Source organism: Cladophialophora immunda (assembly GCF_000835495.1).
Source record: "Cladophialophora immunda strain CBS 83496 unplaced genomic scaffold supercont1.4, whole genome shotgun sequence".
NCBI lineage: Eukaryota > Fungi > Ascomycota > Eurotiomycetes > Chaetothyriales > Herpotrichiellaceae > Cladophialophora > Cladophialophora immunda.
Genome location: NW_015622544.1, coordinates 3,675,760 through 3,686,014, shown reverse-complemented (window position 1 = coordinate 3,686,014; position 10,255 = coordinate 3,675,760). Strand labels below are relative to the sequence as shown.

Genomic DNA, 10,255 nt, shown 5'->3' with positions numbered 1-10,255 from the left:
GCAGTTGCACTGAAGACCTTCCGCTGCTTTCACTTTCCATCCGTATCACCACACTGCTATGCTGCTCAGTTCTACAATTATCTTCGGTGGAAAGGTGCATTGGAATCCAAGATCCTCCCCAGAGTCCCTTAGTTCAGAACGCGTCCTCTGCCACTCGAATGAGTCGCGTCGAAAGATCGGGCCGGACAATCTTGGGGTTAAACCGCTCTGGGCTGATTCGACGCTTGATCCCATGATATCCTCACCACCCTGATTGTCACCGCTGGCACTGGAGGGACGCCTAGTGAGTGTGAGGAGCAACGTGTCGAGACCTGCAAGATCGAAATTGGGGGAGGTCGACGCATGACGAACCAGTCCTGTCACTGAGAGATCCAGCTATCTTCACTTTTCTCCCTTCCATTCAAGACCATATCCTTCCTTGGTGGCAAGAGCGTGCTGCAGGCTTGTTTGCTGGTCATTTGTCACTAGTCACTGATTTACCTCGTGACAGATCTGCTGCTTCTACTTTCTTTGGCATCTCATCTGCCCACAATATATATAGTAAATCAGTCGCAGTCAAGTGCCTGTCTGGAAGAGAAGATCGCAATGAGGGTTCGGATCAGGGGCCCTTCTGGCAAGTCCAGCACAGTCAGCCTTGATGAATCCGCCACGGTAGAGACGCTTCGAAAGACAATCACAACCGAAACATCACTGTCTTCTTTCGAGGTCAAATATGGCTACCCGCCAAAAACACTGTCGCTCGATCAACTGCCCCCTTCAAAACTCCTTTCAGAGCTCGACATCAAATTGAACGGCGAGCAACTGATAATTAATGAAGTCAAACCACCAAGTCAGAAGGGTGACTCTCAACCGACGTCGTCAGATCCGCTTACAAGCGCCCCGAGAGCAGCTGAATCTTCAAGACACTACGGCTCTACCTCGACAGCCTTCTCCGGCACGTCGAAACCCACGCCCAAAGCCCAAGAAGCCTCGGCAGCGCCACTGTCCCTATCGCGAAAACAGAACGCGGAAATGGCAGATCCACCCGAGATCTGGTGTCCCGATCTCCAGGGCACCTTGGTCTTACGCATCATGCCAGACGACAATTCGTGTCTTTTTCGAGCCGTTGCCAGCGCCGTCCTGTCAGATATGGACGCGGTCACGGAGCTACGGTCGATCATTGCCCAGAACATTCAAGCCAATCCTGAAAAGTACACCAAGGCTATTCTGGACAACAAAGAACCCGATGCATATTGCCGGTGGATCCAAACTGAGGACGCTTGGGGGGGTCAAATTGAGCTTGACATTCTCAGCCGGCAATTCGACGTCGAGATCTGCAGTATCGACGTGCAGAGCTTGCGAGTGGATAGGTACAATGAAGCCGCAACAAGTCGTTGTTTCATTGTATATTCCGGCATCCACTACGATACCATCGCTCTAAGCGTGCATGGTGAGCCGCCGGAAGCAGACGTCAAGCAGTTTGTCCAACCACTTTCCGACGAGGTGCTGCCACATGCCATTGCCTTATGTCAGAAATTACAGGCCAAGCACTACTACACCGACACAGCCGGGTTCAAGCTCAGATGCAACGATTGCGGAGTGACGTGTACAGGAGAAGCTGGGGCAATGAAACATGCAGAACAGACAGGGCATATGAACTTTGGGGAAGCTTCTTAGGGGCAATGTGAAAGGGGCACGATTGATATTGGCAAGATGGTTGGAAGATTCCATCTGCTTCAGGATATGAAGCTTTTCGCCCGGAGCCTTGTCGTGAAGCCTCTATCGGAACATTGCGAGATCACAAGAGGGCCCGAATGCAAAATAGCTGAGTGAGACCAGCGTCGCTTTCGGTTGTATATCTCCTCAACCCTTTACACGGCCTGGTGTGGTTCCGCGAGACTGGTCGGCCTTATAGCGAACCGTCCTGCTGACTGTGTGCTCGTTAGATAGAGGAATATAAAGGTACCCAAGTAATGCGTTGATCGAGATCAGACAAGCGGCTGACGCAAAGTTTAGGAAGCAGACTTCGTGTTGAGGCCCAGGCCCCCCAGACACGAGATATATCTGTCTGCGTATTATTATGTACCTAATGTATTACTGCCGGATGGGATGAATTCCGCGGTATGTGGACATGGACCAATGGCCATCACTTCAGGCCCCGAGCTGAGGTGCCGATTGAATTGGAGCGAGAACATGGTCAGTGACAACGCTTCCAGCAACTGGCTTGTCCAAAATCCACAACACCTGGCAAGCGACGCATTTCTTGGGCTCTGACTCGCTCATGTCGACTCCTTTTGACTTTGTGCGCTCTCTTGGCCGTTGGACCGAATGACGGGCACGGATGCTCGCCCACCCCCTCCGCCCAAAGTCAGGGTTTATGTAACCGAGGTCGAATCGATCCATGGTACAAAGTATATATATTGGTGCTTCTAGCCTTCCCTCTCAGGCGGTTGAGGTTGCGGCTCAAGTCAGACCATCTTTTTGCAAACTGTTATAGACTCGATCCATTCTGTGCTACATCACACTTACCTCAGAGGCAGTCAAACCATGGCGTACGCACAATCATGGCTCGATGTAGGTTTCCAAGCCGAACGCTTCAATCTTTCTCCTCTACTGACCGGCATCTACAGCTGGAGAAGAACCTGGGTGGTCGCATGGTCATGACCGGGACTCCAGAAGAAATCCGAGCCCAATATGACCAACTGGTGGCCATGCTCCTTCCTCAACTGCCTCCCCCATCAGAGGCGGTCGAGAGCAAAGACGGTGAAGTCGAGGGCGTCAAGTACCGCTTGTACACGCCCAAGGAGGCGGCCAAGTCGGGACCCCTCCCCGTCGCCATCTGGACGCACGGGGGAGGATGGATGACCGGCGACCTCAACTCAGACGACTTGCTTTGCAGGATCATCGCCGAAGCTGTTCCCTCAATCATCATAAGCGTGGACTACCGACTTGCTCCTGAGCACAAGGTCCCCACACAGCTCCAGGACTGTCTGACCGTGTACAAATGGGTGAGCAGCATCGCCAAGGGCCCTTCCCACCGCCGTCGGTCATGGTTACTAATACCAGTCTAGGCACGGCAAAACGCGGCGTCGTATGGCGGTGACCCAAGCAAATTCTACACCATTGGTGGCTCTGCCGGTGGTGCTCTGGCCCTCCAAATCGCCAACCGCCTGGTCAAAGACCCCTCGAAGCGCGATGGGATCAAGGGCATTGCCGCCATTGTGCCCTGTGCACTGCACTGGGACCACGTCCCGGACGAGCACAAGGACATTTACAAGGCATACGAAGAGAACAAGGAAGGCGTGCCCATCATCGACAAGAACTCGATGCAGATCTTCTACGAGCACGCAGGCGCCGACCCCAAGGACAGCGACATCTTCGTCGCCCTGGCCAAGGAGAACCACGCCAATTTCCCGCCCACGTACCTGGTCAGCTGTGAAAAGGACCCCTTGCGGGACGATGCCTACGTGATGGAAGCGTCGTTGAAGAAAGCCGGCGTCCCCACCAAGCACGACCACTACAAGGGACTGCCTCACTATTTCTGGATCTTCCCTTCTGTGCCCGAGGGGCAGCAGTTCGTGGGCAACTTGATTGGAGGCGTGAAGTGGCTTATCTCGCAGATGTAAATAGATGGACTGGACTGCTTCAGCAGGATCCGTTCAGGATGGCGCTTTCGCGGCCTAGGAGCCAGGGATTCTCGCCTCCTCAAAGCACTCTGAGAATCCCTGTTCCCACATAGAGGAAAGAGGCTAGCAAACGAAGAGATGATTACGGAAGCAATATTATTATTCCATCCACCTCAACCTCAGGAGGGAAAAGGCCTCTCCGCGCAGGAACATTCCGGGGGGATTTGAAGTGACCTCCGAGGACCCTGTGGACCTTGTAGTAAACAAAAAGCCCCGCATTGATGACGCTGCTCTTATTACCCCCCGCCGGACCTAAAGGCGGCGCGGGTTCCATTCCCCTCACAGCCTCGTCCTGCCAGTGCTAGAACCAAGCAGCTTGATCAAAATGCAACGGGTTCGTGTCCCTTGCTTCTGGTTCTATGGCTACACCTTTTCTCTCCAGCGTCGATGGCTTCACCTCTACCAGTGGCCTCGACAGTCCCGTCACTCCCGGTGGCGTCGGTTCTGATGGCCTTCCTTTGTCCAAGCGGTCCACAGCCCTGACCGCAAAACTCACCAGTGTCCTCTCAGCCTCCTACGCCGACTACGAGACTCGCGATGCGCTGCGACTCCTCGACGAGCGAAGCGTCCGGAATGACGAGGAGACGAGGAGGAACCTGAAGGCCAATGCCCAGAAGGAGGTGATAGACTGCAATGCTCAGATCGTGGATGATTTCGGTGTGGTTGCAGAGGTAATGCATCTCGCTGGCGTTGACCGACAGGACATCACAGCCAGCCAGGGTCCGGCATTTCGACTGACGCGCATATATAGCAACTCAAGCGTGTTGGGGCCTTGCTCGCGACCCTCAACACCACCTGCGACTCAATGCGCACCCATATCCTCGCGGCGAAACAAGAGTCGGCGCCGACGCTCGAAGAATTCTCTACACTCATGACGCGCAAACGGGATACCGAGATGAAGGAGTCCCTCTTGACTGCGTTCACCGACCACTTCCTCATCTCCGACCAAGATCTGAACATCCTGACCAGTTCCGCGGAACCGCTCGACGAACGCTTCTTCACGATCCTGGCGAGATGCAAACAAATCCACAAGGACTGCGAGTTTCTGTTGGGATACAACGCCTCCCCTTCGGGCGAGGAGGAAGCCTCCTCCCGCCTGGGCTTGGAACTGCTCGAACAGACGACCCGCAACCTGGATGCGGCGTTCAAAAAGCTCTACAACTGGATCCAACGCGAATTCAAGACGCTTGACCTCGAAGACCCCAACATCAGCGGCTCAATCCGCCGCGCGTTGAGGGTCCTCAGTGAGAGGCCGAGCTTGTTCCAGAATTGTCTGGACTTCTTCGCCGAGGCGAGACGGGCTACGCTGGCGGAGGCGTTTCAGGAAGCTTTGACGGGCTCCGGCCATGGAGGGGCTGGGACGAAGGCGATTGAATTCTCGACGCATGAGCCATTACGGTATATAGGCGATATGCTTGCGTGGGTGCATTCTGCCGCTGTGTCGGAAAAGGAAGCTCTCGAAGGGCTTTTCGTGTCGGATGCGGAAGAGATTTCGCGGGGTCTCAGCGCTGGGAAGACCACCGAGCCATGGGCGCGAATCCAAAGTGGACGACGCAGAAGCTTGTCATCTGCATCCAGCACAGATGCGGAGAAAAAAGATGATGAGCAACCAGTCTTCGATGGCCGCAAAGCGCTGTCCGAACTCATCTCGCGCAATCTCTCCCTTGTGTGCCAAACCCTGCAGTCACGAATCGACGTCGCGGTGCGAACCTCGGACGATCCCGTCCTCATGTTCAAGACCTTCAACCTCCTCGACTTCTACCGCGGAATCTTCTCAAAACTGCTCGGCCAGGATTCCTCTCTTGCCTCGCTCATCCAGACTCTCCAGTCTTCGACGCTGGCGCAGTTTGAACAGGCAATGGAAGAAGAAACCGCGGCCGCGATCGCAAGTATGGACTCGGAGCCACCGCGCGATCTCACGCCACCTGGGTTCCTGGCCACGGCCTTGACTCAGTTCCACGACGTGTGTCGGGCGAGGGGTCCGCAGATGAGTGAGCCCGAACTTGAGCGACTTTTCGTCTCGACGCTGAGCGGGATATTGACCGCGTGCGCGGAATCTGCAACCAATATCGCCGACGTGCGGAGCGGGAGCATCTACAAGATCAACTACCTGACCGCGCTGAAAGCGACTCTGGCAAACGTGTCGGTGCACGTCCCCTCAGCTCGGATCCCGCTAGAGAAGGCGGCCAGAGAGATTCAGATAGTGAGAGATCAGCTGGTAGAATTTGTCACGTCGACATTCCTCGAGTTTTCTGGCGTGGCGGAGCTCATGCAGGAGATCGATTCACGCCGGAGTCAAGGTTCGAAGGCGAGGAGGGAGTGGCTGGTCCAGAACCTCGACGAAGCGGCACAGCGACTGGACGCGTTCCTCTCGTCAGCGCTCATGGACGCGCAGGAGGCCATGAAAAATCTGTTCGATCGCACATTGGCCCAGGATGTCGTCGCCGAGGCAGTGGACAGGTTCTGCTCCGAGTACGACGACTTGGAGGGCATGTTGGAGACAATCGATGCCGAGGTTTCCGCGCCAGTGGAGGAGAGCGATGGCGACGATGACGGGAGGGCTGAGGACGAAAGGGACCACAGTGCCAATGGTCTAACTGGGTCAGTGAGAGCATCGTATCCCAGGACTGGCGCGGAAGTACGCGCCCTCCTGAGCTGAGTCTCGAGCGACTTATTTGTGCCTGATTATTTAGCGAGTTAGAAGACGAATGGTGGTCCTCGTGCATTGTCTCTTCATCCGTCCTCTATGTTAGGGATTGAATGAGATGCTTTCTCGATCTTGTTGGAATCCGAATCTCGTCCAGTCGAGCGAAGATGGTCATGTCAAAAATGAAACTTAGAATTATGCCCTCTTCCAGGACCGTAAAGAGTGTTCATAGAGGAAATTGCAGTTGCTTTTGGCACTTCAGATTAAGCTGAAATGGAGAACTGAAGTTGGTACATGAACACAGGAATTGTGTTAAGCTTCTGCCACGTCCCTCCATTTTGCTGCATTTCCATGTCACTCCCATTTTGATTTTCACCATGCCGTTACAGGATGCCGCACCTATGGTGGTAGGTCTGCCCTTCTAAGGGTTGATTGGTTTACAACATCTTCTCGGCGGCCGAGACTGTCAAGATTTAGCAATGACCCCAAGACAGGAGGAAAATGGCAGAACTCACTTGTGACGCCAGTGTTGTCGGGCTCGACAGAAGCCTTGACGACCTTGCCATCCTCGGTGGTCACTGCATACCGCTTGCTTCGGTTGTTGCCCAAGATCTTAGCAGCGTCGAACTCCACATCCCAGGCACGAGTGAACTCTCCAGAGGGGTCGGCGAGGAAACGAATGCCACTCTTCTTCGACTCGTCCAAGCTCTTTGCCCAAGCCTTCATGCTGTTGAAGAAAGTAAGAAACACGCTGGGAAGGAATGATATCACATAGGCTCTTACACGAAAGCATCGTTCACAGATACCACAAAGACTTTCCCGGCACTCTTCAACTTGTCATTGGCAATGTAGCCTGGGATATGAGTGTCGGAGCATGAGGGAGAGAACGCAGCGGGGACACCGATGATGAGGCCTTTGCCAGAGCTGAGCTCTTTGGCGAGGTTGACTTTGTTGCCGGGGGAGTCCTCGTAGAGGTCGATATTTGGGATGGAGTCTCCTTGTTTGACCTGCCTGACGGTCAGTGAGTTCACAAACTAGGGACAGGGACACAGACCATGATTGCGGACGTCGATGAAAATGGTCTGAAGCGTGGAGTAAGAGAGGTGGGACGGAGAGAAGTAGCAGGACGGAAGAGGGATCGAGAGAACATTTATGTGACTGAGTGAGATTGAATTGAGTGGGAAGTAGGTATTTGGAATACGTTGCAGGAGCGATTCACTCCAACTTCACTGGGACCTCACCTATTGTTCGCTGTTGATGTCCCTCGCCGTGTGCCCCAAGAGGGAGCTTTAAGGCCGCACCCTCGCAGCTCCCTCGAAGCTCCTCAGTAGCTGTGCATTGCAGGGGGGCAAACGACATCATTGCGGGGAATTCTTAGCTGTGCACATAGCTTCTTGTCGGTAGCTCGGTGGCTCTGTAGCTCTCCATCATCCCCCAGAGCCAACCACGAACCCCTCTAGTGTCTCTGAGTGCTGCCTCTGGTCCTTTGGAAGCGGTGATTACTCATTCCATATGATCCTTCACAAGCACTCTCTCCACCCTGATGCTCTCAACGCGCAAGACTGCGTCCACTATTTGAAATAATCTTTACAACCATGCACGTGCATGTGATCTGCACAGGAGACAAAGGTTGCGGGAAGGGTAAGCCCGGGTCTTCCTCCGCTGCCTCCAATGGTGTTGTCCAGCAGTCCCTGAGATTCCCAAGGTAAAGCTCTCTCAGAAGTACCTGAGGTTCCTGACCAATTTGACCGCAAGTACCAAGTACTGACTCAACCTCGACAGAAGGCACTTGTTCGCTACTCAGGCCTCGAATCTGAAGTATCAGGTCTCGGCGAGTCGTGTAAAGCAGCCAACAAAAATACTCCTGGTACCTGAGTACCTGAAAAGACCTCTGCAACTGGCGTCGCCTCGCCTCCCTGCGCTCCATATGTCTTGCAGCCTTCCTGCGCCCTACCTCAAAGACAAGCCGTCGCGACCGAAGCACACGATGTCTAACTGGGCAGTCAGGCCACTGGTCATCCAGTAATTCACCTCGAATTTGATGTCAAACAGACTGGCACCTGCCAAATTCGCACCCCTTGCTCCAGAATCAGCCCCCTGCATCTGTTGTGCTGTCCAAGTCTAAATGTTCGCTTCCCGCCAGCCGTTCCCCGACCCACGGATTCGGGTCGTGTTGTCGAAGGTCTAGACTCGTCCATTGTTAGGCCAACAGAAGAGCTCGGATGTTCCCTCATGATCGCCCCATCCATGCAACGCAGATTTGGCGTCTTCCTGTCACTGCAAGTCTAGATCCAATAAGTTGTCTTTTCTCCATTGTGCACGGAGCACTGGCGACGAACTTCGGCCTCGCCGAGCTTGCAGGAAGCTGTCATCGAAGCCAACCATCAAGAAGGAGCTTGACCCTGTTTGTTTACATCCGCAGGGAAGCGGTCAATAGGCTAGGGTAAAGGGGTCCTACAGTACCCATATGGCCCTTTCCCCGTATTCATGCATTGAAGGAAACAGGCTGCACCGCCACAGATTTCTGTGGCTTATATTATAGAGACTAGCCCCCTGGATCGGGCGAAGGAGACGAAGCGGCGATCTGCGATCGCGGAAATGAAAGAAGCGAGGGCAGGGAGGCCTGAAGCGAAATAATATCGACCGTGTTCACGCCAGGACGCAAACCCGACGACAGGGGAAGATCTCAAGCATCAGGGGCTCCGTTCAATGCTTAACGCTTTCCAGACGGCGTCCCTATCCTCGAGAAGCAAGAACGATTCGGTCGTTAGGACCCACACTGGCGGCAGGACTTTGCCTGGCTTGGTTCCTGCGCAAGACGGAGGGCGAATTTATTATCACTTGACAAGCCCTTCAGTTGACAGAGACTTTCGAGGACAAAGTTCAGCGGACAGTTATTGTGACACTTGCGGCTTTAGCCATATCCGTTAAGCTCTCAAGCTTGTTCGGATCGTCAATGGGGTGAGCGTTTCTCCTCGCGTCAGCAGAGACCTCATCACTCATCTTCGGCTTTTCTTTCAAACCAAGCTGGCATGTGGCTTGGTGCGCCTCCATTGACAGACTTTTCATCCGGGTCGCCAAGGCAATGAGAAGCAGCGCGATCACCAGAAAGAATCTGTTTGTCGTCGTTCCAGCAAGCAGCAAACTCCGCGGGATGCTGGTGGCGACTTCGCGCCATTGCCTGTAAGGGGATGGCGGAATGTGACAAGTCCAGGTTAAGTCCAGGTTCTTTTTCAATTACGAGCGCCCAATGTACTACTGGCAAGCCGTTAATCTGGCAATCACAAGCCTCATGGTTGCTTTTCTCGGACAGGAAAACCACCTCTCACTTCCCCGGCCCTGGAGAGCTGACGAGCTGGGCAGTTTTTCAGTCTTTGGTGGATCCTGATCAACCGAAACATTGCGTTTTTCGGTTACGGGGCTTGCAGGCCAAGACAAGAAGTGGTATCCTAGGAATGTCAATGATCAGCCTGGAAAAGTGCCTGCGGCACCCTTTTGCAACCAGATTGCAGCACCAGCCGAATGGGATGTTGAGAACGGTTTGTGCTTTGACGGCCTTGGCCGCCCCTTTTTCCAACTGGACGGTCGATCGTTGTGCCACTTGGTTTGGGAAGGATAAGCGTGGCCAAGGGAGCAAAAAGAGAGTCTTCGGATGGCCAAATCGGTGCCAGAGCCCACGCCGCACTCGTCATGTCGGCCAGTCGTCTCCTGGGGAGTGGGTTTTGGCAAATGCACTTGGGCGGGGGAGCTCGCTGAAACTTTGGGCTTGTGCTGGGCCTGCCGGGCCTACTGGGTTTGCTGGGGGGGCTTGCTGGGCTTGCTGGGCTTGCTGGACGGGGAGGATGGAGGGAAACGGAGGGCCTAGTGAGGCTTCGGGGGGTCCCATGAGCCATGGCCCCTTCAGCCCACCAAACCGCTGGTCTCCCCCGATCAGATCCTTCCT

General features: G+C 54.4%; 4 protein-coding genes across 4 annotated transcripts; 3 read left to right on the top strand and 1 right to left on the bottom strand.

Moving 5' to 3' along the window:
- Nucleotides 1-48: 48 nt before the first annotated feature.
- Nucleotides 49-2,000, top strand: PV07_07639 (uncharacterized protein). Its single transcript, XM_016394741.1, has one exon. The coding sequence runs from the start codon at nt 586-588 to the stop codon at nt 1,654-1,656; it is 1,071 nt and encodes a 356-aa protein (XP_016248160.1). The 5' UTR covers nt 49-585; the 3' UTR covers nt 1,657-2,000.
- On the top strand, nt 1,998-3,773 carry PV07_07638 (uncharacterized protein). The gene is made up of 3 exons (XM_016394740.1): nt 1,998-2,553; nt 2,610-2,987; nt 3,051-3,773. The coding sequence occupies exons 1-3, from the start codon at nt 2,527-2,529 to the stop codon at nt 3,603-3,605; spliced, it is 960 nt and encodes a 319-aa protein (XP_016248159.1). The 5' UTR covers nt 1,998-2,526; the 3' UTR covers nt 3,606-3,773.
- A 213-nt stretch (nt 3,774-3,986) lies between these two features.
- On the top strand, nt 3,987-6,556 carry PV07_07637 (uncharacterized protein). The gene is made up of 2 exons (XM_016394739.1): nt 3,987-4,336; nt 4,417-6,556. Exons 1-2 carry the CDS (start codon nt 4,025-4,027, stop codon nt 6,322-6,324), a joined length of 2,220 nt encoding a protein of 739 aa, XP_016248158.1. The 5' UTR covers nt 3,987-4,024; the 3' UTR covers nt 6,325-6,556.
- On the bottom strand, nt 6,353-7,636 carry PV07_07636 (uncharacterized protein). The gene is made up of 4 exons (XM_016394738.1): nt 7,367-7,636; nt 7,096-7,319; nt 6,828-7,039; nt 6,353-6,775 (listed from the first exon to the last, which is right to left on the bottom strand). The coding sequence occupies exons 1-4, from the start codon at nt 7,460-7,462 to the stop codon at nt 6,750-6,752; spliced, it is 558 nt and encodes a 185-aa protein (XP_016248157.1). The 5' UTR covers nt 7,463-7,636; the 3' UTR covers nt 6,353-6,749.
- Nucleotides 7,637-10,255: the final 2,619 nt, after the last annotated feature.

Excerpts from the sequence above, each read along its gene's own strand:
- PV07_07639 (XM_016394741.1), top strand. The coding sequence starts at position 586 with ATGAGGGTTCGGATCAGGGGCCCTTCTGGCAAGTCCAGCACAGTCAGC.
- PV07_07638 (XM_016394740.1), top strand. The coding sequence starts at position 2,527 with ATGGCGTACGCACAATCATGGCTCGAT. Across the intron at positions 2,554-2,609 it reads ACGCACAATCATGGCTCGAT|CTGGAGAAGAACCTGGGTGG; the intron begins GTAGGTTTCCAA and ends CGGCATCTACAG. Across the intron at positions 2,988-3,050 it reads GTCTGACCGTGTACAAATGG|GCACGGCAAAACGCGGCGTC; the intron begins GTGAGCAGCATC and ends ATACCAGTCTAG.
- PV07_07636 (XM_016394738.1), bottom strand. The coding sequence starts at position 7,462 with ATGTTCTCTCGATCCCTCTTCCGTCCTGCTACTTCTCTCCGTCCCACC. Across the intron at positions 7,320-7,366 it reads CATCGACGTCCGCAATCATG|GTCAAACAAGGAGACTCCAT; the intron begins GTCTGTGTCCCT and ends ACCGTCAGGCAG. Across the intron at positions 6,776-6,827 it reads CGACAACACTGGCGTCACAA|TCTCGGCCGCCGAGAAGATG; the intron begins GTGAGTTCTGCC and ends AAATCTTGACAG.
- PV07_07637 (XM_016394739.1), top strand. The coding sequence starts at position 4,025 with ATGGCTACACCTTTTCTCTCCAGCGTCGATGGCTTCACCTCTACCAGT. Across the intron at positions 4,337-4,416 it reads ATTTCGGTGTGGTTGCAGAG|CAACTCAAGCGTGTTGGGGC; the intron begins GTAATGCATCTC and ends GCGCATATATAG.